Genomic DNA, 27,997 nt, shown 5'->3' on the forward strand with positions numbered 1-27,997 from the left:
GAGGCCATTGTATCTATTTCTTATGTTTGATTTTTTTATATTTTCATAAACATTTTTATATAAATGACCCAAAATATGGTTTAAACAGATTTTATTTTTTATCAGTTTAAAATGTTTCTGAAAAACACTTAACTTCAAAAACACTAAACAAAAACTTCAGTGCTTCACACTTATACATTGTAGTATCAGATTAGAACTTCAGTAAAAATGTTATTACTATCTGTCCTCATCAGGAAAATGTATCCCCACTTCCAGAAAAAGTGGGAGTCAGAGGGACAGAAGGGACACCTATAAAATAAGTATAGCACTTTGTTAGGAGGAAAATGGCCCCTGTGCGCTTAAAAAGAGGATCACCATTGGATCCTAGAAATTACCAAAATCATCATGAGTGGCAAAAAGTCTGAACTCCAACGAAGCAAAGTATCCAATAAAGGGAGATAATAGCTGCTTTTGGTCTGCAATCTCAACTAGTAAGGCACCCATTGAATGTGAATGTTGTGTAGACCACTCATACATATTACCAATGAAGTATGCAGTAAGGTTTAAAATTACAGCAAGCTGTGATAGTTTATGTTAAACACCTGCATAATATGCAGAGTCCTTTCTGGTTCCACCAGTGGTATAGGATACTTCCATGAAGATCTAGGCTCATCTAATTGAATCTAATTGTTAAGTGGTACAAGTCAGTAGTAGTAATATGTATACATGAAGCTGGAAGCATGCAGTATACCAAGTTGAAGAATCAGTTTTGATACATGTAGTAGGTGGACAGTTTCTTACTGCTTTATCAATGGTTGTTGGTAACATAGGGATGTTAGTCCATGTTGAACACTTGCATTACGTTGTTAAGCGCTTGAACTTCTGTGATTTTCTCCCAGTCTTCTGGAAGTTTGGCAGGTTTTGCTTTGTATTCTTCTGCAAACTGCTGATTAAACAGAACAAATATACATTTCCAGTAGTCTGAGCACTCAATGCTGGGGTCAGGCTGAATGGCCCAGTCTGGATAATATGTACGGTACTCTTTGTATGGGTGCCATTTTCCTTCTGTATCTGAATTCTTAAAGTTGTTTGTAGATACAACAAGTGTGGTACAAATGTCTGTTGATAAAGTATCATCACTTTGCCACCTATATTGTCCCAATCCTGTTGATCTGTGGATAGATGCAAAGTGATGTATATGTTCTCCACCTCCTGCTTCACAAGGGACTTTACAGAATGGACACTGTTTGCCACAACCAATCACCTTCCTGAACAATTCATCCTGAGGCTTCAGTGTCAGTTTGGAAAGTACAGACTCGATATCCAATGATCCCAGCTCTGTTAGAATTTGTTCCTCTGTCAATGTGAGGAAATGTTGAATGTCAGATGAAAATTGCTCAACTGCAGTTGTGTTATGGAAAGTGATAACCTTCATCTCATTCTGTGGTATTACCAGTTCCTTTTGTAACATGTCACAAACTTTTTCTAAAAATGATGATATAGTAGGCATTTCTATGCATGCTTTCTCTTTAAGTACAGTATCTATTTCCATCGTTATGGAGGAGACAAGTATTTTGCATAAATTATTTAACTTGGCTGAGCTCGTGTACTTTTTGGTGATGTAACTTAGTATCCATGATTCTGAAAACTTTTCATATGAACGAATGTATTCAACATATTTCTGGAAAGACATTTCTTCCAATAGCTTTTCAAGCATCTTACACTGAAAAAAGCTTCTGCTACTGAAAATTATATTTTCAGAACTGTGTAAAATGTCATCCACAATTTTTTCCCCAAGATGTTTATAGACATAGTTAGTAATTGCCGGTTTGATACATCGTTCACAGAATTGTTTAGCTCTGTTCTGGCTTTCACCTTTCTCTTGAAAAATACTGAGAAATACTGACAAGTATTGAGGTCTCAGGCTTTCCAGACATTGTGTTGGGTCATTATTTTTGATAAATGTATCATGCAGTTGCTGAAACCTTTGAGCTGCATTTCCAAGAGTGATCAGTTTGATATCTAGCTCCAGTTCTCTTGAAACATGAAGTTTGGTAGTACTTTCAAGTTGTGTATTGATCTTGTACAGCAATTCTTGGCTGTAAGTGTCATCGTAATCTTCGGGAGTATCAGCTTTTTCTTTAACATACTTGTTGCACATATCTATTAGAGAGACAGCAAAATTCTCTACTCTTTCAAAAGTTTGACTTTCAATGCCCAATGTGTTCTTGACCCGATCCCACCAAGAGTGATCAATATACTTTTCATCCATTTTAAAAGTTTGCTGACCATAATCTTGTAGACTGTTTATGCCCTTTAATTTTTCATGTACAGCAGCTCCCCTATTGCTCAGGTCATGTCTCAGTTTCTGTAAAATCAGATGATCGATATTGTGTCTTTCTAATTTCTTTATCTTCAGATCTTTCAATGTCTTCTTCCACATTGACTCAAATTCCTGTTCTAATTTCGTAGAACTTACCGGTAGTTTAGATTTATTCTTTTTACCAGTTTCTAAAAGAAAACTAATTTTTTTTTCTATTAACTTTTGATATTGACTCTGGATGTTCTGGATCTCAAACTTCCCTTTCTGGATAGAAACTGTCTTGTTACATTTATTCAGAGCATTTCTTTCAAGTTCTCGCCTTAGGAACTGTACACTCATTCTGAATTCTTCTCGATAACGTTCTATAAGATGAACATTTCCAGACTTACTGTCAAAATATTTGTCTAGTAAATCCAGCATTTTGTTTTCCTCCTCAAAAACCAGCTGGTGAAGTTCTTTCACGTACTCTTCACTGACATGCATCTCCAGACTCTCAGCCGACTGATTTTTTATATTATTTTCTGTGCTGGTGACAAAGTTGTAGACTTTTTTGCCGAATTCCCATTCCCAAAGGGAAAACTGCATAGACAGATTGTTATAAGCTTCAGCTACCAGACTGTTCTTAAAACTGAAGATGAATTTTTCATGTTTTACTCCTTTCCACAAGCTTTCTATCCATGTAATAAATCCATTTATGTTGCAAGCTGCATTTTGGGTTTCCATGAACTCAAATAAATACTTCTTCAGCTTTAGCACATTTTCACTGTAACCAGAGTTTACTGGAGCCATTGGAGGGACCCCTTGCCACAGACCAGGAATGTACCAGCTGTGTTTCTCCAAATCGTAGTCTATCACATCACTAAATGATGTGATTCCATCTTGCTTCTCCATTTTTGCAGCCACTTTGGTCATTTCATCCAGTTGTTCCAGAAGTTTCTTCCTATCTCTCATGTTCTTTTCATGAGCAGACACGTCACTCACATTTTGGTGTACAAACTGGCAATTGGGTTTCTTCCCTATTTTCTTCATCCGAAGAAAAGCATGGACCACAATCTGCAAAATATCTTTCATTTCAGTTGAGTTTTCCATGGCCATATTGATGATAGTGATATCGCTCAACCCAACTACTAGTGTGGCCAGTTCATTGTCATGTTCATAACTGTCCTCTAGGGAGGCCAACTCTGGAGCTTTCAGACCCTCAGTGTCAATCACTATAATGAATTTACAGCGTAGTTGTACTTCAAAATCCTTTTTCACCTTTAGTAAAGTCATAAAAGCCCCTCTAGTACATCGTCCACTGGCCACTGGGAACTGCAGACCAAACATGGTGTTCAGAAGGGTGGATTTTCCTGTACTCTGCACTCCTAGGACTGTTATCACTCTAATTTGACTTTTCATTTCTGTCTTGTTGCTTAATTCAGTCAAGACATCAGTTATCCACTTCATGGGGATGTTTGAGGCATCTCCATCTATAAGCTCCAATGGAAACCCATCCAAAAGAAGGTCAGCAGCAATTTTTGGAAGTTCTGTAAACTGTGCTCTCTCTGCTGGAATAATTTCTTCTTTAACCATAGAACACTCAGCCTCATAAAACTGTCCTAACTCACGGATGAAATGTTCAATTCCTAAAGAGCTGTCGGATATTTTTTGGTCAACCTCTTTGAGTTCCCCAGAACTGTTTGACTTGCTTTTGCATTTCTCTTTGTACTCCACCTGTAAGGCAGTAAGATTTTTCCTAGCGATAGTATCCAGTTCTAATTTCATCCATTTCAAAAAATATTGTTTCTGCACCTGAGACAAATGAGTGATTGCAGTTACAAAGAGCATTATAGGATTGGGTAAATCATGTTCATGTTGTTTTTTGTGCAGTGCAATACGTTTTTGTTCCAGTTCATTTTTATATGTTTGGCCATCTTTGTTACCTTGGTTTACCATTCTGCAAAGTTCTTTCTCTACTTTGGACAACTGTTTCCACAGATCTCCCTGTAGTTTTAGCGTTTCTTTTTTATACCCTTCCACATCGCCTATTGTAGAGGTAATAACACATGCACATGCTCTTGCTTTTTGACAGTCAGGAAAGTTCTCATCCACATCTATCTTGAGCCCATTTGTCTGCGTTTTCATACTTTCTAATGATGGTTGTTGTCTCTCTTTGTGTATTAGGTTTTTAAGGATGCTTTGTATCTTTTTCACAAATGCAGCATCATTTAGATTGTTTCGTTTGATTATCAATTGTTTTTTACTAACATGTAATGTTTCCATTAATTGTTTCAAACAATTCTGAGTTTCTTGGTTAATCTCTTTGCCAGGACCTGGGATAACAATGAAATAAAACTCAGAGTCAGTGTTATTACAGGTGGACAACAGTCTGACTTGGTTCTCACAAATGTCCTCAACAAATATGAAGACAGCTGACGACACTCGAGTCAGAAATGTGAACTGGTTCCAGCTGGACTCCAGGTCTCCACGTAGGTTGGTCACTGAGATGGGTTCTTGAAAAACATCAGAATTATCACAAGGAAAATACCATGAAACTTCCACCAGCCCATCAGATATTTTTCTACTAATGTTACCACCTTCCATATCATGGTAGATAAAGAAGTTATGTTGTTGTTGGGCTGGGTTAAGGATCTGGTTCAGGGTTTTAGATTTGGATAATTTATTTTCCCCTAATCTGACAAAAGAGACAGTTGGCATTGGGATATTCACCACATTTTCCTCTCTGAACCCTTTACTGTCCAATAATGAATGAGGTCTCCACTTCTTTACAATGCCCCTCATTGCCCACAGCAAGAAGGTGCAGGGTGACCCGTCACCTACTGGGGGGAGCAGCAGAGGGACTGCAAACTGACACATGGACATTTTAGTTGCAATCTCTTGCTGTAGAAAGTGGTCTGAGCAATGCAAGAGAACACAAAGGGCATCCAATGGGTGGATAGTACTTGAGGTATCATGCACAACTTTAAGTACATCAAACATATCATTATCATCATCATTATCTTCTTGACTAGCTGGATCTTTTTTCAGCTGAGTGCTTCGTGAGGACCTATTCAAAGCCATGAGGTTTCTCAAGAAGTGCCACGGAATTTCGTTAATATTGTGAAGCTCAACATCTTTCAGATCTTCCGATCCAATGCTCAGGACATCAGATAAGGTCACTTTAGAAGTCAAGTAATTTTTCATATTCAGCTGTTCTACAAGTTCTTGAAATTCGCTTTTCTTTTCTACGAGTAAAAAAAAATTGAATAAAAGTTTCACAAAATACTGTGCTCTAAAATCTTATGAATATTGTCACTGAACCTAAGACAATATGTTGAAATAGAGATACTGTATATATCGTGTTTCCCTGAAAATAAAACCGGGTCTTATATTAATTTTGGCTACAAAAACACACAAGGGCTTATTTTCAGGGGATGTCTTATTTATTTACAGTATGTACAACAATCAACATATATTCATATACAGTCATGTCATTGTGACGATCTTAAAGTGGTTGTAATTCTAAAATATATATATATATCCTGATCCTTTAAAGCATGATGGATAGAACAGTCCTTGTGCTGTGTAATTTACCCCTCTCTATGTTCTAAAAAACCTGGAATAAAACAATAAAAAGTTTTTAACTACTTACCGACCAGCCGCCATCATTATACGGTGGCAGGTCGGCTCCTTCCCGTGAATCGCCATAGCTGTACGCCGGTCCCTTTGACAGCTACAGAGGGCACGCACTCGTTGCGCAGCGCTGGAGCCGATGCGCATGGTTGGCAGCCGCGATGTCTGCCGGCCACCCGCGATCGCTCCACAGAGAGCCAGAATGGGGATCTGTCAGTGTAAACAGACAGATCCCCGTGCTGTCAGGGAAGTACAGAGTTGATCGCCTGTTCCTAGTGATCAGAAACAGCGATCTCTCTGTACTCCCAGTCAGTCCCATTCCCCCCCACAGTTAGAAAAAGCTTCCAGGGAACACAGTTAACCCCTTGATCGCCCCCTGATGTTAACCCCTTCCCTGCCAGTGTCATTTATACAGTAATCAGTGCATTTTTATAGCACTGATCGCTCTATAAAAATCACTGGTCCCAAAAAAGTGTACAGCATTCGGCTATCTCCCAGGGGCACGTCCGTATGCCTTATCTTCCATGTATAGCATGCTAGTTTAGGCTCTATCTGCCACTGGCATTGCTCAGTCCTACTAAGGGTTTGTTCCCTGTATATATATTGGACCTTATATACCATTGCTTTGCTGGCTTCCTACATTTTTGGATTTAAGGTCTCTCCTGCCCCTTTTTTTTTCAAACACCTGAAACTTAATCAATATTCATACTTTTGGGAACAATTTTCCGGCCTACTTGAGCTCTATATATTCCTGCACTTCCTATTATAGGTCTTCTAAGCATCTTTCAATCTAAGAAAGTGAGATTCATTCTTTTGTCTCTTACTTGCTACGCCTTTGAACCCTGAGTCCTGAAGAAGCCTAACGTCGAAACGCACAAGGGCTCACTGTACAAACTGTAACATATGCACGGATACCATGTTTTTATCCTCCTTTTGAATATTATGTTTATATTTTGTATTTTTCAATAAATGTGATGAAGAATATTTTTTGTCATCTCTCCATTGTTTCCTGGCCTACAAAGTCCGACCTTTTGGTAGTACTCTCAGTAGCACTCCCCTTTTTTTCTCCCCAATTTACGGACGTGGCAATTTAGTGCTTCTCTTTTTCAAATCTTTTTACAAAACAGTTTACATGTTTTTACAATGACCTTAACTAGGGCTTATTTTCGGGGTAGGGCTTATATTGCAGCCATCCCCGAAAATAAGACAAGGTCTTATTTACGGGGTAGTGCTTATTTTCAGGGAAACAGGGTATTAGGCCTCCTCTATTAAATGCCAGGTCTTCTAATTTATAATACACTATATTTCCAAAAGTATTAGGATGTCTGCCTTTACACACACACATGAACTTTAATGGCATCCCTGTCTTAGTCCGTAGGGTTCAATATTGAGTTGGCCCACCCTTTGCAGCTGTAACAGCTTCAACTCTTATGGGAAGGCTGTCCACAAGGTTTAGGAGTGTGTCTATGGGAATATTTGACCATTCTTCCAGAAGCGGTTTTGTGAAGCCAGGCACTGATGTTGGACGAGAAGGATTGGCCCACACTCTACGCTCTAATTCATTCCAAAGGTGTTCTATCAGGTAGAGGTTAGGACTCTGTGCAGGCTAGTCAATTTCCTCCACTCCAAACGCTATCATTCATGTCTTTATGGACCTTGCTTTGTGCACAGGTGGGCAGTCATGTTGGAACAGGAAGGGGCCATCCCCAAACTGTTCTCACAAAGTTTGGAGCATGAAATTGTCCAAAATGTCTTGGTATGCTGATGCCTTAAGAGTTCCCTGGCTTTGTGCACTGGTTCAAATCATTTGGTGGAGGGGGGATTATGGTGTGGGGTTCTTTTTCGGGAGTTGGATTTGGCCCCTTAGTTCCTGTGAAGGGCACTCTTAAGGCGTCAGCATAACAAGACATTTTGAACAATTTCATGCTCCCAACTTTGAGGGAACGGTTTGGGCCCCTTCCTGTTCCAACAAGACTGCGCACCAGTGTACAAAGCAAGGTCCATAAAGACATGGATGATGGAGTGGAGGAACTTGACTGGCCTGCACAGAGTCCTAACAGCAACCCGATAGAACACCTTTGGGATGAATTAGAGCAGAGACTGTGGGCCAGGCCTTCTCGTCTAACATCAGTGCCTGACCTCAGAAATGCTCTTCTGGAAGAATGGTCAAACATTCCCATAGACACTCCTAAACCTTGTGGACAGCCTTCCCAGAATATTTGAAGCTGTTATAGCTGCAAAGGGTGGGCCAACTCAATGTGGAACTCTTTGGAGTGAGACTGGGATGCCATCAAAGTTCATGTGAGTGTAAAGTCAGGTGTCCCAATACTTTTGATATCACAAGTTGGTAATAAAGTGCAGATTTTTTCATTTTTGATACAATGCCCTTTTATCTGCTCAATCAGTGAAAAAAAAAATGTTTACATCTTGTGAGCTGACTACATCCTTTGCGTCTGCTGAGTGCGCTTAGCATTGTTTTAACTATAGTATATTTGTGTACTACAAAACATATCTCTTATGCTATGGATAAGAGAGACAGGTGCTCTGTAGTTCTGAAACACATCTAGTCTTTGGGTGACAATGCTACTCTTCCATAGATACATTATGGCGAATGAGTGTGATTGCATTAGGGCAGCTATATGTTACTTGCAGTATCACCAGGAAAAAAAAGGAAAAAGGAGCAGCCATTACATTTATGGCGTATATAATAATGCAATATAATAATGCAATATAATAATGCTTTTTTTTTAGGGGGGGGGGAGTTAAAAACTCCTTAGGAAATGACTTACCCTCTTGATGGAAGAGAGGCAAACTGGACAATGCAGGGAACCTGGTAATCATGAGCTGCAGATGGTCCAGAAATAATTTTGAGGATGATTCTCCCTTCTGTAGTATAATATCTATCATCTTCCCACTTTTGACAGGAATGTTCTCATTAAAGAGTTCCAAGACTTCGTCCAATGATAGAAGATCGAGTGACTCAAGCACCTCATAGAAACCATAGACATTCTTTTCAAATATAATTATTAATTTATTTTTCAGATTCCTTATAGTCTGCGAGGCTTCCTCAGTAGAAGACATGTTGTGCTGTATTCAAAGCCTGCAAGTAAAGAAGAACAAATAAATCTTTAATACATTTTTTGTAAGCCATTAAATATAATATTTAGAAAGGAGCTTTCAAATGTGGACTGAACCCATGTTTAGTCTGAATTGTACATGTTCAGCATTTGGGCAAACTAAATGAGATGTTCAGCAACCCACCAACCTGAACATCTGGCTCCAGTGGGCGGCCGAACACCCCATTCTTGGCCATTTGCTGAACATCAGGAAAACCAATCCATGCCCATGGTCAAAGAACTGCACATGCATGCGGAACAGTGCACAGAACAATGCTCGTACGGTGGCGATCTTCCAACCCCCTCACCGCCCCCACCCTCGGGAGACGGAAGCCATTGATTCACTGATAATATGCCATTTGAGAAAGCTGCCTTACCTTATGGAGGCTGGGAGAAGGAAGAGCCGGACCCGTTTTGGCGAGCACACAGGGAGACATTCTCCTCCCGGCCAAACAGAAACAGGAAGTGTGTCCTGAGACATGATTGGCCAGGGAGTCTTTAGAGAGTCTGACCAATAGGGGCTTCCTGATTTGCCCGGGAGGAAAATGAGGAAGACAATAGCGAATATTCACTCGCTATTGACACAAGAGCCCACCCTTCTTTGAAGCCAATCTGAGGCTCTGGCTCTAATCAGGTGCTTAAAAAAAAAAACCCCAAAGGAATCCATGCGTCCAGAGCCCCGCATGTAGATTATGGGGCCAGACACATAGATCGGGGGGCGGCGCCCCTGCTTCCCTTATGGAGCAGCCACCACTGGCGCTCAGTGGTCTATTTAAAGCACTGCAAGACTCAGGATCATTGCTGAGTGGTCGTCAGCTCCTGTGACCCATGACCAGACCCTGCTTGTTCCTTTGATATACCCGGTTTGCCTTCTAAGTCTTATCCTGATGCCTCCAGTACCTAATCTCTGATTTGTTTCTTGACTCCACATCCTGCTTGTTGCTTTGGCACATTCTCTTATATCTAAAGGTGTACCTCTGCTGCCCAATTGTTACCAACTTCTGCCTGTCCGACCATGTTCCTGCCTTCTGCTTCTGCATGCCCTATGACGACATCCGGCACGAGTTCCTTCTACTTTACCGCAAGATCCAATTCCTCTGCTGGCCTTGACTTACCACAGATAACCCTGTCACTCCTTGTCCTGTCCTACCCTATTATCAATCTTGGGGACAAACAGGACAGGAGGTGTAAAGCCACATACACGCTATTAGATTTTCTGCAGATTTTTGTCTTCAGATTTACCAAAACCATATACTATGAGGTCAAACCTTAAGAGTTTCAATTTGTATGCAATCAGGCAGGCCCTTGCGCTACATGGTTTTATCTGAAGACAAAAATCTGTAGAAAATCTAATAGTGTGTATGGGCTTTAGGGAGAGGTCTCTCATCAGTTCAGTCCTTACCAGGCACATGACACATGTGTAGTCTGTTTCCATGATGTACAGGCATCAAAACCACAAGACAAAACAATACCATTCAATAAATCTTTGGCACTTTGGGTGACTAAGGCCTTGTTCACATCTAGCGATTTGGGATCGTGGGCAGAATTGCCGGGATTCTGCCCACAAATCCAAATTGTACTGCAATGCTGACAAAACGCAGTACCCTTTTTTTCGGGTGCCATTCATTTTCAAAGGCACCTAAACACTGTGCAGGTTTGGTGTGATAAATTGTGCTGCAATCGTGGCAAATGTGTCTGACATGCTTCACATGATGCAGTTTGACACGGTTTCAGCGTGATTTATGGAGTGACAATCGCAGCAAAACTGCACCGCATTTAGGTGCCATTGAAAATGAATGCCACCCAAAAAAGCGTGCTGCGTTTTGGCAGCATTACAGTGCAATTTGGAATCACTGTCAGAATCGCGATGATTCTGACTGCAATCCCAAAGCGCTAGATGTGAACAGGGCCTTACTCAAACACTGGTCCTTCACTAACTGTCCTGGAGCAACCTAACTGGTGCACAGGCACCTAACTGTCACAAATCACACACTGATCCACTGTGGTTTCTCTGCTGCACAAGTGCAGCACAGTTTACACACAGTTTTCATACAGGTTACTTGCACTTTCCTACAGACGTCTATTAGATATGGTGCAATTTCTGAAAAGCGCACCAAAGATGCAGTACACAGGACTGTTGGTGCGCTTTCAGAAAAAGCACCAAAAACACCCAAGCTAATAGAAGTCTTATGCCGTGTACACACGATCGGACTTTGTCCGGCGTACTTTTCGACGGACTTTACGACGGACTTTCCAAATGAACGGACTTGCCTACACACAATCAACCAAAGTCCGACGGATTCGTACGTGATGACGTACGAACGGACTAAAACAAGGAAGTTCATAGCCAGTAGCCAATAGCTGCCCTAGCGTCGGTTTTTGTCCGTCGGACTAGCATACAGACGAGCGGACTTTTCGACCGGACTCGAGTCCGTCGGACAGATTTGAAACGTGTTTCAAATCTAAGTCCGTCAAACTTTTGAGAAAACAAAGTCCGCTGGAGCCCACACACATTCGAATTGTCCGACGAAATCCGGTACGCCGGACCAAGTATGCCGTAAAGTCCGATCGTGTGTACGCGGCATTAGGGAAAGAGTAGACAACTCCCACGAAATACATGGGTACACTGCTGTACACCCGTGCTGCAGGTTAATTGTAGCAGATCAGTGTGCAACCACAGCTAATCTAACCACACAGGTTGTTTGCTGCTCCCCAGTCTGCCATGCACAGAGATCCTATTTCAGGGTGGAGCAATCTCCCTAAGCAGATTTCAAGTTTAAGGCCCCATTCACACGGAAGAATCTGCTTTTCTCAGCGGGGGAATCTGTCCGCTGATCCCCTTCTGAGCAGAGCAGAGGGGGCAGATGATAGGTTCGTATATCTGCTTAGTTTATGCAGAGCAGACATAGACACATCCCGTACTGCTCTATGGGTGGACAGGTGTAAACGGACCGGCTGTTGATTCCAGTGCTGTGAGGCCACAGCTGCTGTCAATCACAACCAGTAATCCAATGAGGAGAGAGAGGGCCAAGCAGTGGCTCTGTGTGTGAATGGACATGCAGAGCTGCAGCTCAGGAGCAAGCTTGCTTGTGTGCTCTCTTAGGGGGCACTCAGCAGGAGGGGCCAGGAGCACCGGCGGAGGACCCGAGAAGAGGAGGATCGGGGCTGCTCTATGCAAAACAAATACACAGAGCATGTAAGTATGACATGTTTTTTTAAAAAATGCCTTTAATGTCACTTTAATAGTTTACTATTGTCGCCTTTAGCTTCTGGGTATATGAACAGGTCCATCCCATAAAATTAGAATATCATCAAAAAGTTAATTTATTTTAGTAATTCAATTCAAAAAATGAAACTCATATATTTTATAAAGATGTGTCACACACAGAGTGATAAATTGCAAGAATTGCTTTTTTTAAAAAATTTTGATGATTATGGCTTAGAACTAGTAAAAACCCAAAATTCAATATCTCAGAAAATTAGAATATTACATAAGACCAATAAAAAAAGTATTTTTTATACAGAATGTACAGTATAGTATGCACTCAATACTTGGTCCTGGCTCTTTTTTCTTGAATCACTGCATTAATGCGGCGTGGAATGGAGGTGATCAGCCTGTGGCACTGCTGAGGTGTTATGGTTGCCCAGGTTGCTCTGATAGCGCCCTTTAGCTCGTCTGCATTGTTGGGTCTTGTGTCTCATCTTCCTCTTGACTTCTTGAGGGAAGCATGAAGTGCTCTAGAATTTCCTGGTAGAGGGCTGCGCTGACTTTGGATTTGATAAAACACAGTGGACCAACACCAGCAGATGACACGGCTCCCCAAATCATCACTGACTGTGGAAACTTCACACTGGACTTCATGCAACTTGGATTCTGTGCCTCTCCACTCTTCCTCCAGACTCTGGGACCTTGATTTCCAAATGAAATTCCAAATTTTCCACAGTCCATGCTTCACTCTGCTGACCAGCTTTATGCCAATGCTGATCTCATAGGCGTGCGACAGGGTGTGCCAGGTGTGCCTGGGCACACCCTAATGCCCAGGCACACCCTAATGCCCAGGCACATCCAACACACCCCAGGGCTTTTTTGCTGCCAAAATGTTTTATGAATTCTTTTTTTCTAAATGACACTGCTGCGAGTAATGCCGCGTACACACGGTCGGACTTTCCGGCATACTTGGTCCGGCGGACCAGAGTGTGCCGGACAATCCGCCCGTGTGTGGGCGGCGGCGGACTTTTCCGGCGGACTTCTTCCCAAAAGCCCGCCGGACCTAGATTTCAAACATGTTTGAAATCTTTCCGTCGGACTCAGTTTCGGGCGGAAAGTCCGCTCGTGTGTGTGCTGGTCCGACGGAAAGCCCGCTCGTGTGTAGGCTGGTCCGACAGACCAAATACGACACGAGGGGATGGTATTGCATCTCGTGCTCGCTGCAATAGGAAAAACAAATCTTCCTATTGCGGCGAGCGCGGGGCATACCAGGCCCTTAGGTCTGGTATGGATTATAAAGGGGAACCCCGCTACGCCGAAAAAACGGCGTGGGGTCCCCCTAAAATCCATACCAGACCCCGATCCGAGCACGCAGCCTGGCCGGTCAGGAAAGGGGGTGGGGACGAGCGAGCGCCCCCCCCCCCCTCCTGAACCGTACCAGGCCGCATGCCCTCAACATGGGGGGTGGGTGCTTTGGGGGAGGGGGGCGCCCTTCGCCCCCCCCCCCCAAAGCACCTTGTCCCCATGTTGATGAGGACAAGGGCCTCTTCCCGACAACCCTGGCCGTTGGTTGTCGGGGTCTGCGGGCGGGGGCTTATCGGAATCTGGGAGCCCCCTTTAATAAGGGGGCCCCCAGATCCCGGCCCCCCACCCTATGTAAATGAGTATGGGGTACATGGTACCCCTACCCATTTACCTAGGAAAAAAGTGTAAGTAATAAAACACACTACACAGGTTTTTAAAATATTTTATTAAACAGCTCCGGGGGGGGGATCTTCCTCCGGCTTCGGGGGTCTTCTTCCGGCTTCGGGGGTCCCTCCGCTTCATCTTCTCCCGGCGTCCGGTTGGTTCTTCTCCGCTCTCCGGCCTCTTCTCCAGGTGTCGCAGGTCTTCGGCCGGCCCCTCCGCTCTCTTCATGTAGCTCTATTGCGAGCGGAGGTCCGGACTTCTGGGCTTCTTGGCTTCTTGGCTTCTTGGCTTGGCTTGGCTTCTCTTCTCTTCCCCCAGATGTTGACACGACGCTCTCTCCGGCTGGACTGGTTTCTGAGGGCTGCGTTGTGACTTATATAGGCGGAGACCCCGCCCCCATATGATGTCACAGTCCCTGGGCATGCTGGGACTGTGACGTTTTAGGGGGCGTGGTCGGGGGGCGTGGTCGACCACGCCCCCTAAAACGTCACAGTCCCAGCATGCCCAGGGACTGTGACATCATATGGGGGCGGGGTCTCCGCCTATATAAGTCACAACGCAGCCCTCAGAAACCAGTCCAGCCGGAGAGAGCGTCGTGTCAACATCTGGGGGAAGAGAAGAGAAGCCAAGCCAAGCCAAGAAGCCAAGAAGCCAAGAAGCCCAGAAGTCCGGACCTCCGCTCGCAATAGAGCTACATGAAGAGAGCGGAGGGGCCGGCCGAAGACCTGCGACACCTGGAGAAGAGGCCGGAGAGCGGAGAAGAACCAACCGGACGCCGGGAGAAGATGAAGCGGAGGGACCCCCGAAGCCGGAAGAAGACCCCCGAAGCCGGAGGAAGATCCCCCCCCCGGAGCTGTTTAATAAAATATTTTAAAAACCTGTGTAGTGTGTTTTATTACTTACACTTTTTTCCTAGGTAAATGGGTAGGGGTACCATGTACCCCATACTCATTTACATAGGGTGGGGGGCCGGGATCTGGGGGCCCCCTTATTAAAGGGGGCTCCCAGATTCCGATAAGCCCCCGCCCGCAGACCCCGACAACCAACGGCCAGGGTTGTCGGGAAGAGGCCCTTGTCCTCATCAACATGGGGACAAGGTGCTTTGGGGGGGGGGGGCGCAGGGCGCCCCCCTCCCCCAAAGCACCCACCCCCCATGTTGAGGGCATGCGGCCTGGTACGGTTCAGGAGGGGGGGGGGCGCTCGCTCGTCCCCACCCCCTTTCCTGACCGGCCAGGCTGCGTGCTCGGATCGGGGTCTGGTATGGATTTTAGGGGGACCCCACGCCGTTTTTTCGGCGTAGCGGGGTTCCCCTTTATAATCCATACCAGACCTAAGGGCCTGGTATGCCCCGCGACGGGGCTCGCAAGGTGTCAATCTAGCCGATAAAAGCGGCAAGATTGACATCCTTTTCTAGTCCCGTCGCACCTGAGTCACGTTCAAAATGAACGGACTTGTCCGTGTGTGGGCAAGTCCGTTCATTCTGAAAGTCCGCCGGAACTCCGGCGAAAGTCCGTCGGAAAGACGGGCGGACTTAGCCCGCCGGAAAATCCCGGCGTGTGTGGGCAAGTCCGTTCGTTTTAAAGTCCGGCGCACCTGGCGGACAAAGTCCGTCGGAAAGTGTGCCGGACCAAGTAGGATAGAAAGTCCGCTCGTGTGTACGCGGCATTAGACTATTTGTCATGGATGTGTACAACTCCTGTGTGAACTGCAGCCACTGGCTGCGGAGTAATCAGTCAGTCAGCCGCATTTTCCAATGCTGACTCTGTAGTTCCGGCTACAGCATCCCTGTCAGCTGAATATCACACCGCCGCCAGCTGTCAGAGATGAAGCATGTGAACTTCAGAGAGCATCAGATAATTCCTGACTGCTTATTTACAGCTGTGGCTGCAGTCCTTACAGGAGTCACCCTCCATCCTATCCCCTGTGTGCCAGAAGACAGCTTGCCGAACTCCTCTCTGATGCCGCATTTGGATGAAAACTGTCTCTCTCCTCCTCGGGTTCCTGTCTGGCTGAGTCGGGGCTTTCACAGCTCCAGTACAGGTGGGAGGAGCAGGAAGTGATATCACAGTGCACCCTCCATCACTTTCCTCCTGTCCAGCACACAGCACAGCTCTCCCCGGGGATGATGGAAGAGCTCAGAGGACAGATAGCAGCCTTTTACCTGTGAGACCTGTGAGTACTGACCTTCTCTGCCTGCCACTATACAATTCTATGCTGTAAACCTGCCCTGCACTTTGCAAAACAGGTTTACTGAATGAGAAAGTAACATTCTTCAACAGGTTAGGAATTTCTGGGACTTCTGAGGTGTTACATAAATGTATTCCACATACACATTATATCCCGTTAAAATTATTATTTTTTTAATAACATATAATGTGTGTGTGTATAGAATACATCTATGTAGCACCTCTGAAGTACCAGGAATTCCTAACCTATCAAAAACTCTTATCATAATAATACACCCCAACTCCAGGACAGTAAAAAAGTCTATCCTTGCAGTGTGTGTGGGGGGAGGGGAGGGGGGTAACCTCTTTCACTTACCTGACTCTAATGTCTCTTCCTTCACCCCAAAGCCGTGACATCATCACATACCATACAGGGACATTAACCCTGTATGGTATGATGGGGAGGCTGGAGTGTGACCACAGCCAGTAACTTAAAGCGGAGCTCCACCTTAAAAAATAAAATATTAAAAGCCAGCAGCTACAAATACTGCAGCTGCTGACTTTTAATAAATGGACACTTACCTGTCCAGGGCGCCCGCGATGTCGGCAGCAGATGACGAGCAATCGCTCGGTTTTCAGCTGCCCCCACCGGCATCCTCGCTCAGGGAATCAGGAAGTGAAGCGTTGCGGCTTTACTGTCGCCCTGCGCGTCTTCACTGGTCCCCATTGTGTTGTGGGAACTGTGTGTTTCCCAGACCACAACGGGGGGGGGGGGGGGGCAGGCATCTGCAGCTAGCTATTCCTGGAAGTGGGTGCAGATACCTGTATTATACAGGTATCTGCACCCCCCTCCCCCCTGAAAGGTGCCAATTGTGGCACCAGAGGGGGGGAGGAATCAGATGAGTGGAAGTTCCACTTTAAGACCCCTTTCACACTAGAGTATTTTTCAGGTGTTTTAGTGCTAAAAATAGCGCCTGTAAAGTGCCTGAAAACTGCCTCCTCAGTGTGAAAGCCTGAGTGCTTTCACACAGGGGCGGTGTGCTTGCAGGACGTTAGGAAAGGTCCCGCAAGCAGCATCTTTAGGGTGGTGTGGTAGCGCTGTATACACTGCTTGTAAACCGCCCAGTGCCCATTGGAATGAATTGGCAGCGCTGGCAAAGCGCCTGCAAAGCGCTTCGGCAGCGCCGCAACATGGCCGGTTTTAACCCTTTCTTCAGCCGCTAGCAGGAGTTAAAAGCGTAAACCTCTATGCATTTATTATTTTTTAATAAAAAGTTGAACAAAGGCACTTGGGTCAGGCAGGCACATAAATGGGTGGTTTTATGTACATATACATAAAACTCACATATATATATGTGAGTATTTGTATATGTATATACAGTATATGTGTGTGTGTGTGTATATATATATATATATATATATATATATATATATATATATATATATATATATATATTATTATACACACGCATGTGTGTTTGAGTTTTGGGGTGCACACCCCAATGCAATAGGCTGCGCATGCCTATGGCTGATCTAATTTTCCAGCAGGACTTGGCACCTGTCCACACTGCCAAAAGTACCAATACCTGGTTTAATGATCATGGTATCACCGTGCTTGATTGGCCAGCAAACACGCCTGACCTAAACCTCATATAGTATCTGTGGGGTATTATCAAGAGGAAGATGAGAAACACCAAACCCAAGAATGCAGACGAGCTGAAGCGTGCTATCAAAGCAACCTGGGCTTCCATAACACCTCAGCAGTGTCACAGGCTGATCGCCTTCATGCCACGCCACATTGATGCAGTAATTAATGCAAAAAGAGCCCCAACCAAGTATTAAGTGCATACTATACTGTACTTTTTAGTAAGCCAACATTTCTGTATTAAAAATCCTTTTTTTTTTTTTTTTTTTTTTTTTTAATGGTCTTATGTATTATTCAGGTTTTCTGAGATACTGAATCTTGGGTTTTCACTAGCTGTAAGCCATATTCATCAACATTTAAAAAAAAAAAAATGCTTGAAATATATCACTCTGTGTGTAACGCATCTATATAAAATATATGAGTTTCAATTTTGAATCGAAATACTGAAATTACCATATTTATTGGTGTATAACACGCACTTTTTCCCCCTTAAAATCAGGGGAAAATCGTGTGTGCGTGTTATACGCCGAACGCTGCCTCGGAGGGGAAGGAGGGAAGGCTGCAGATGCACACTGATCATGCTGCATTGATGGACAAGGCTGCAGATAGGCACTGATCAGACTGCCAAGATTGGCAAGGCTGCAGATGGGCCAGTTGCAGCCCGTGCACTGTGAGCGCACGGGCGCTGCCCCCGCATCCATGCGCCCTGCCCCTTTCAGGATGCCAGATGCATGGATTCCTATGGCGGGGGTGGGAGGGGGTGGTACTTTTTGAAGCACCTTATTAGAGCCAGAGGCTTTAATAGGCTTCAAAATTGGGTGGGCTCGGGGCGCAGAGAATGCACCCTGATCCCACTCAATTGTGCGACGATAACGAATTAATTTTCGCCATTTTCACACTAACCTTCCTCCCCGCCAATCAGGAGGCAGGGCGGCAGACCTGATGGTTCGGTGCTGCCAGAGCCGTGCTCGCGAGGGGTGGGTGGGTTTGGTGCTGCCAGAGCCACGCTTTCGGGGGGTTTCGGGTGTATGTGCTGCTAGAGCTGAGCACGGGGGGTGGGTGCTGCCAGAGCCATGGGGGGGGGTCGGTGGGTACAGTGGCTGCATATGATGGGCACAGGTGGCTGCATATGATGGGCACAAGTGGTTGCATTTTGCATTTGATGGGCACAAGTGGCTGCATATGATGGGCACAAATGGCTGCATTTGAGGGGCACAGTGGCTGCGTTTGACGGGCACACGTGGCTGCGTTTGATGGGCACAATGGCTGAATATGATGGGCACAAGTGGCTGCATATGATGGGCACAAGTGGCTGCATTTGATGGGCACACTGGCTGCATATGATGGGCACAGGTGGCTGCATTTGATGAGCACAAGTGGCTGCATTTGATGAGCACAAGTGGCTGCATTTGATGAGCACAAGTGGCTGCATTTGATGGGCACAGTGGCTGCATATGATGGGCACAAGTGGCTGCATATGATGAGCACAAGTAGCTGCATTTGATGGGCACAAGTGGCTGCATATGACAGGCACAAGTGGCTGCATATGACAGGCACAAGTGGCTGCATTTGATGGGCACAGTGGCTGCATATGATGGGCACAAGTGGCTGCATATGATGGGCACAAGTGGCTGCAAATGATGGGCACAAGTGGCTGCATTTGACAGGCACAAGTGGCTGCATATGATGGGCACAGTGGCTGCATATGATGGGCACAAGTGGCTGCATATGATGGGCACTGTGTCTGCATATGATGGGCACAAATGGCTGCATATGATGGGCACAAGTGGCTGCATATGATGGGCACACGTGGCTGCATATGATGGGCTCAGTGACTGCCATTGATGGGCACAGTGGCTGCCATTGATGGGCACAGTGGCTGCCATTGGTGGGCACAGTGGCTGCATTTGATGGGCACAAGTGGCTGCACATGATGGGCACAAATAGCTGAATTTGATGGGCACAAGTGGCTGCATTTGACAGGCACAAGTGGTTGCATATGACAGGCACAAGTAGCTGCATATGACGGGCACAAGTAGCTGCATTTGATGGGCACAATGGCTGCATTTGATGGGCACAGTGGCTGCATATGATGGGCACAAGTGGCTGCATATAATGGGCACAAGTAGCTGCATTTGATGTTCAAAAAGTTTGAGCCAGAGTTTGACAGCTTCGCGAACACACGCGAACACCATTAAAGTCTATGGGACACTAACATGAATAATAAAAAGTGCTCATTTTAAAGGCTTATATGCATGGTATTGTCATAAAAAGTGTTTGAGGACCTGGGTCCGGCCCCAGGGGACATGTATCAATGCAAAAAAAAGTTTTAAAAATGGCCCATTTTTCGGGAGCAGTGATTTTAATAATGCTTAAAGCAAAACAATAAAAGTGTAATATTCCTTTAAATTTCGTACCTGGTGGGTGTCTATAGTATGCCTGTAAAGTGGCGCATGTTTCCCGTATTTAGAACAGTCCCTGCACAAAATGACATTTCTAAAGGAAAAAAAGTCATTTAAAAGTACTCGCGGCTATAATGAATTGTCGGGTCCCGGCAATATAGATAAAAGAAGTCATTAAAAAAATGGCATGGGTTCCCCCAGTCCATTACCAGGCCCTTTGGGTCTGGTATGAATATTAAGGGGAACCCCAAACCAAAATTAAAAAAAAAATTGTGTGGGGGTCCCCCCAAATTCCATACCAGGCCCTTCAGGTCTGGTAAGGATATTAAGGGGAACCCCGCACCAAAATTTAGAAAAAAATGGCGTGGGAGTCCCCCCCTTTAAAATTCATACCAGACCCTTCAGGTCTGGTATGGATTTTTAGAGGAACATTGTGCCAAAATTAAAAAAAAAAGGCGTGGGGTCCCCCCAAAAATCCATACCAGACCCTTAGAGCGCCCCCCCTCCTGAAGCGTACCAGGCCACATGCCCTCAACATGGGGAGGGTGCTTTGGTGTAGCCCCTCAAATCACCTTGTCCCCATGTTGGTGGGGACAAAGGCCTCATCCCCACAACCCTTGCCCGATGGTTGTGGGGGTCTGCGGGCAGGGGGCTTATCGGAATATGGAACCCCCCTTTAACAAGGGGTTCCCCAGATTCCGGCATCCCCCCTGTGTGAAATGGTAATGGGGTACAAATGTACCCCTACCATTTCACAAAAAAAGTGTGAAAATGGTAAAGATGACATGACACGGCTTGGGACAAGTCCTTTATTAAAAAATAAAAAAATAAAAATGTCCCATGAAGTCTTCTTCTTCTTCTCTTGCTCCGCCGACGGACCAAAAAAAATAAAAAACGCGACCAACCCCCCTCCATGAGAGGCTCCCACCGTAATGACCGTCCTCGCAGGTGACAGTTCTTTTGTAAATGAGGGTGGGGCCGCACGGTGATGTTCCTGGGTGACCCCGCCCCCTCTGACACACGGGGACTTCCATATGGTTCCCCGTAGCGTCAGAGGGGGGCGGGGTCTGGTTTTTAATAAAGGTCTTGTCCCAAGTCGCGTCATGTCATTTTTACCGTTTTCACACTTTTTTGTAAAATGGTAGGGGTACATTTTTACTCTGTTACTATTTCACACAGGGGGGCAGGCCGGGATCTGGGGGTCCCCTTGTTAAAGGGGGCTTCCAGATTCCGATAAGCCCCCCGCCCGCAGACCCCCACAATCACCGGGCAAGGGTTGTGGGGATGAAGCCCTTGTCCCCATCAACATGGGGACAAGGTGCTTTGGGGCCTACCCCAAAGCACCCTCCCCATGTTGAGGGCATGTGACCTGGTATGGTTCAGGAGGGGGGGAGCTCTCTCATCCCCCCTCTTTTCCTGTGGCATGGCAGGTTGCGTGCTCGGATAAGGGTATGGTATGGATTTTTGGGGGGACCCCCACGCCATTTTTTTTTAAATTTTGGCACGGGGCTCCCCTTAATATCCATACCAGACCTGAAGGGCCTGGTATGGAATTTGGGGGGACCCCCACGCAATTTTTTTTTTAATTTTGGTTCGGGGTTCCCCTTAATATTCATACCAGACCCAAAGGGACTGGTAATGGACTGGGTGGATCCTATGCCATTTTTTTCAATGACTTCTTTTATCTGTATTGCTGGGACCGATAATTCATTATAGTCGCGAGTAATTTAAAATGACTTTTTTCCTTTAGAAATGTCATTTTGCTCTCGGACTGTTCTAAACATGGGAAACATGCGCCACTTTACAGGCATACTATAGACACCCCCCAGGTATGAAAATTAAAGGAATATTTCACTTTTATTGTTTCACTTTGAGCATTATTAAAATCCCTGCTCCTGAAAAAAACAGCCTTTTTTAAAACTTTTTTTTTTTGCATTGATACATGTCCCCTGGGGCAGGACCCAGGTCCCCAAACACTTTTTATGACAATACCTTGCATATAAACCTTAAAAATTAGCACTTTTGATTTCTCCCATAGACTTTTAAAGGGTGTTCCGCGGCTTTCGAATTTGACGCGAACACCCCAAATTATTCAGTGATTATTTGGCTATTCGGTGAACAGGCGAACACCCGGTGTTCGAGTCGAACTTACGTTCGACTTGAACATCCAGCTCATCCCTAGTGGACTTTGTTGTAACATTTATCTGGAGATATAGTATCTTCATTAATAACTGTATATACTCGACATAGGCATGCGCGCAGGGTGTGCCGGGTGTGCCCAGGCACACCCTAATCACCCCATGCGCATTAGTGTTATTGCTCTGTGTAGCAGCAGGAACATGGTAAAGATCTCCCTCTTACCTGCTCTGCCATAAGTAAAGTGTTTATGCTCTTCTCTTTCACTGTGCCGGCAGGGAGATCAATGTGCCGGGGTCATATATATGTAGGCACATACACATGCATGTGTGTTTGAGTTCAAGGGTGCACACCCTAATGCAATAGGCTGCGCACGCCTATGATACTCGAACATATGTGCATAATTCCACCAGGACTCTCGTTGAGCCCTTTGCTGATATTATCTGTTTTTACAATGGATGTGTGCACTGTTATTAATCTTTTATTATATAAAGCTTGTATTATTTACCTACTGGTGTACAACTATGCATTTGATTAATGTTGTATGCTACTGGCCAACCCCAGGAAGGGAATCCCCTACCCTAGTTGGAGGTACTGGCAACTTTATTTGTTTGGGGAGGGTTACATAGTTACATAGTTAGTAAGGTTGAATAAAGACACCAGTCCATCCAGTTCAACCTGAGTGAGTGTCTTCAATTGTCCCTATCCCTGTACATTGTGTCTCATAACTCTTAAATCTCCCTACATAAGTATAAGTATATGTACTGTCTTTTCCATTCTACACTCTTTAGAAAGATCATGTTACAAATCTTTCTTCCTGTTTCAGCAGCATATGGGGTGTGTGTGGAGTCTTGGCTTACACTGTGTGTGAGCTGATTGGAGGAAAGGGACACCCCCCCCCCCCCCCTCACATAGGCAGAGGAACGAAGGAACATGCAGAGCTGCAGTCTGAATAGACAAGCTCCATGCTTATCTACCTCTAAGCTCCGTCCCCGACACAAATTTTCAGATGCTGTTATCTCATGTGTCAGAGAACTGTCAATGTGTCAGAAGTGACTCTGCTGATAACAGAGGAATGGAGCACCAGAGATAAAAGGCACTTAGAGCTTTGGAGAGAGATAACTAAACACTACAGATATATGTGCTTAGGTCAAATTTCATGAATGGGGTTTACAACTGCTTTAACCACTTAAGGACCGGAAGATTTGCCCCCTTAAAGAGGAACTGCAGTCTGCTCACATAATTTGTAATAAAACCTCTTTGCCATTCTAAAGCTTCCCTCCAACCACTTTGCATATTATTTTCTATATACTGTGATTCTGTACTTGCTAAATATGCTGCAGAAATCTCCCACCACTGAGTCTGGCTGCAGCCATTTTAACCGTGGGCAGCTCAAGCTGCTGCCTGTTCACTTCCTGGATTTACACAGACACACAGAGGTACACCTCCAGCTTTGCAGCTCTTATTGGCCCTCTTATGACTCATCCCCCCTTCCTTCCTGGCAAACTCTCACCAGAGTGAGAGAGAGAGCTGTGCATGATGTCAGAAGCCTAGGCTAATGACCAGACAAGAAACAGGACTTGAGCTGTATAAGGGATTTACTGGCAGAAAAAAAATGTTTTATTATCCAAAAGTTAAAGCAACAACAAGGGCAGAAGATTTAATTGATGGAAAGATGAAAAAATTACTGAAGTTCCGCTTTTATGACCAGGACATTTTTTGCGATTTGGCACTGTGTCGCTTTAACTGACAATTGCGCGGTCATGCGACGATGTACCCAAACAAAATTGATGTCCTTTTTTTGCCACAAATAGAGCTTTCTTTTGGTATTATTTGATCATCTCTGCATTTTTTATTTTTTGCGCTTTAAACAAAAAAAGAGACAATTTTAAAAAAATATATATTTTTTACTCTTTGCTATAATAAATATCCAAAAAATCTTCATCAGTTTAGGCCGATATATATTCTTCTACATATTTTTGGTAAAAAGAATCGCAATAAGCGTATATTGATTGGTTTGCGCAAAAGTTATAGTGTCTACAAAATAGGGGATAGATTTATGGCATTTTTATTTTTTTTATTTTTTTTTTACTAGCAATGGCGGTGATCATCGATTTTTAGCGGGACTGCGACATTGCGGCGGACATATCGGAATCTTTTAACACTTTTTTTGTGACCATTGACTTTTAAACAGCTATCAGAGCTAAAAATAGCCACTGATCACTGTATAAAAGGGCACTGGCAAGGAATGGGTTAACACTAGGGGGTGATCAAGGGGTTAAATGTGTTCCCTGGGAGGTGTTTCTAACTGTATGGGGGCTGGGTTGACTGGAGGAGGAGAGAGATCGCTGTTTCTAATTACTAGGAACAGCAGATCTCTCTCTCTCTCTCCTCCCCTGACAGAATGGGGATCTGTGTGTTTACATTGACAGATCCCCGTTCTGCCTGTCTCTGAAGCGATCGCAGGTGGCTGGCGGACATCGAGAATTTGCGTGCGCCCACAAATCGCAGTGTACACGCCCGACGTACAATGACGGCGTTTCGCACAGGGCAGGGGAGCCAACTTGCCACAGTACAACTGCGGCGGACGGTCCGTAACTAGTTAAAGTACATGTCCCGGCAGCATAAAAAAAAACATGATTGCTACAGTAAAATCTAAACTAGCATTGTCAGCTCTGCCTATTAGACTAGAGTACTCCACCTATTTCTGCTTATCTCTGTCCTTCCCAACATACAAACATCTCTGTGTATATCAGTAGAAATGGAACTGCCAGCAACTGCCCTTGCAAGAAATGCATATCACCCCCTCATGTAAAGGGAACCCTAATGAGTTATTCCCAAGTCTTCCCCCAGTTGTTGAACAGTTTTTTTTTTTTTATTATTAGTTTTATTTTATTTATTAGTGTCTAAACAGTGCAATATTTCCACTTTTATAGTGAGTCTTCCTCTATAAAATGCTTCGTGCTCATAAATCATAAAATGCCTTAGTGCTCAAACGCCATAATGTGGTGGGTGACCAGTACTCCTCCTTTATCCGCACTCACCAGACAAGATAGACCCTCTGCTATTAAGCTTAAGAGTCTAATGTGCTTTTTCTGGTGAGGGATGTCTCCTTCCTGCTCTTCAACCGTCCTCCAAATACCTGTGGTGATCCAATGGTGTGGGGTATATGGCTACAGACGAAGGGCAGTGCCACTTCCAATAATAGAAATCAAAGGGGGAGAGGGAAATCTCAAGTGTAGTAACTTAATTATTAAAGTGGTTGTAAAGGCAGAAATTCTTTTATCTTAAAGAGGAAGTAAACTCTGTGTTTTTTTTATTTTTTTTTCTTCCCTGTAAAGTAAAGGTATAATGGGCTAGTATGTGACACTTACCTGCAAATGGAGCCTGCGTTGTCCCTGCTGAAGGCTGTAACCATCTTCACCCGTCTTCCCTCCGGGGGCCGCGGACTCCGGCTGTGTGACCGGCCGGAGCTGCGTGACGTCACTCTCGCGCATGCGTACGGGAGCTGCCGGTACCGGCATACGCTCCTGAAGAAACGGCACAAGCACCCGTTCCTTCAAATCGCATGCACCGATGACATCATCGGAGCAGTAAACAGTAAATATCTCCTAAACGGCGCACGTTAAGAGATATTTACAGTACCTAAAGGTAAGCCTTTATTCTAGGCTTTTAGGCCTCATGCACACTGGACGTTTTTGGACGTTTTTACAGCTGCTGTTTTTGGCTTCAGACGTTTTTTTTTCTACAGTCAATAAACTCTCCAGCATGTTATACTATTTGTCCATGCACACATAGGCTGTTATCAACTGTTTTTGGCTGGGGCGTTTTTTGGCTGTAAAAAAACCCCCAAAACTAGAGGGTTCTGAGAGGCAGTTTTCAGCTGTAAAAATGTTAAACGTCAAAAAGCAGCGAAAAACGCCACTGTGCCATCAGATGCAGTCCCTGTGCCATCAGACGCAGTCACTGTGCCATCAAATGCAGTCACTGTGGCATCAACGCAGCCACTGTGGCATCAACGCAGCCACTGTTCCATCAAATGCCGCTATTGTGCCCATCAAATTCCACCACTGTGCCCATCAAATGCTGCCACTGTGCCCAAATGCCATCACTGTGCCCATCAAATGCTGCCAACTGTGCCCATCAAATGCCACCATTGTGCCCTATCAAATGCCGCCATTGTGCCCCATAAAATACAGCCACTGTGACCCATCAAATGCCACCATTGTGCCCATTAAATGCCGCCACTGTGCCCATCAAATGCCACCATTGTGCCCTATCAAATGCAGCCACTGTGACCCCCGCCCGCCTGCTGTCTGACCGACTTACCTTATCTTGGTGGCGGGTCAGGCAGCGGCGAGCTGTGTCCCCCGTGTGTCTCGTCTTCCTGCTAGGTGACTAATAGCAGCACATGTCCTTTCAGCCAATCAGGTGTCGGGTATCAGACGCGTGCTACCTGATTGGCGGAGAGGCAGTTCAGTGTTAGAAAAGCAAATATTCATTTGCTTTTCTAACACACCTGTGTGGGCTCTGAGCGCAATGTTCTGTGCTCCGAATCCACCTTTTTTTAAACCTATGGCTCTAGTCAGGTGCTTCAAAAAAACACCCCCGCTGTAATTCAGGCACCCGGCGTCCGAAAAGGCGGCATTCTACATTGAGAGGGGTGGTTGGAGAGAAGAGGCGGCGCCTGTGCACCCTTAGGATGGGACGCCTCTGCCTAAACCTTGTGGACGGCCTTCCCAGAAGAGGTGAAGCTGTTATAGCTGCAAAGGGTGGGCCAACTCAATATTGAACCCTACGGACTAAGACTGGGATGCCATTAAAGTTCATGTGTGTGTAAAGGCAGGTGCCCCAATAGTTTTGGTAATATAGCGTATAACAGGTTTGTTATTTAAAAAAAAAACAAGACTTTAATATCACTTTAGGATAAGTGATTAAAATTGCACTTACATAAATAAAGAATGCATCCGCTTTATAATAAGAGGTTAAAAATGTAGAGGACAGAAGCTCCAACACAGTCCAGGACAGGACTGGACGCAACGTCACCAGGAAAACCAGGAAAACCAGAATCTGACACCAGTTGTGTTAGTATTTACATATATCACAATTTTCTTTTACTCAGTCAGTACGGGGGCAGCTACAACCAAGAAAGTCTATGGCCTTTTATGCTTCCTATCCAGCGTCTCCCGCAGGGGTAGCATTACATTATCCATTTTCAAAGTGAGTTTTCTATGGTAATAGATCTCATTATACACATTCGCCATTTGTGGAAAACCCAGTCCAAAGTCCAAATATACTACCACATAAATATATCGACAGCCATCCTTGTGTTTTGCTCTCTTCTTCATACAAAGAATATAGATTTTTTGACAATTTTGGTCTTCATAAATCAATGCTGGCTATCACCCTGCACATTTTATTATAATTGCATGCTTTCTACTTACCTTGTACATGTAGTCCTGGTTGGATAATAAGAGTAGAGCCAGGTAGAAATCTCAACACTGATGAGCTTCACGGTTTCCTGGTCTTTATAAAATGTGAAATGTAGGTGGGGTCAATGCAAATAAAGAGAAACGAAACTCAGAATTTGCACTGATAGCATCCATCCAAACAGCAATATAACCAGCTCTGCTGGTCACATTCATTCTTCTGAAGATAATAGTTGTGACTATAGAAGATATTTGCAAGTGTTTTGAAGTTTCTTAACCATTTGAGCTCCAGC

At 44.8% G+C, this 27,997-nt stretch overlaps 1 protein-coding gene across 1 annotated transcript; it reads right to left on the reverse strand.

Annotated features, from left to right (window-relative positions):
- Nucleotides 1-74: 74 nt before the first annotated feature.
- LOC141148334 (interferon-induced very large GTPase 1-like) lies at nucleotides 75-27,825 on the reverse strand. The gene is made up of 3 exons (XM_073635711.1): nucleotides 27,720-27,825; nucleotides 8,704-9,014; nucleotides 75-5,526 (listed from the first exon to the last, which is right to left on the reverse strand). Exons 2-3 carry the CDS (start codon nucleotides 8,993-8,995, stop codon nucleotides 815-817), a joined length of 5,004 nt encoding a protein of 1,667 aa, XP_073491812.1. The 5' UTR covers nucleotides 8,996-9,014; nucleotides 27,720-27,825; the 3' UTR covers nucleotides 75-814.
- Nucleotides 27,826-27,997: the final 172 nt, after the last annotated feature.

Source organism: Aquarana catesbeiana, linkage group LG06, assembly GCF_042186555.1.
Source record: "Aquarana catesbeiana isolate 2022-GZ linkage group LG06, ASM4218655v1, whole genome shotgun sequence".
Classification (NCBI taxonomy): Eukaryota; Metazoa; Chordata; class Amphibia; order Anura; family Ranidae; genus Aquarana; species Aquarana catesbeiana.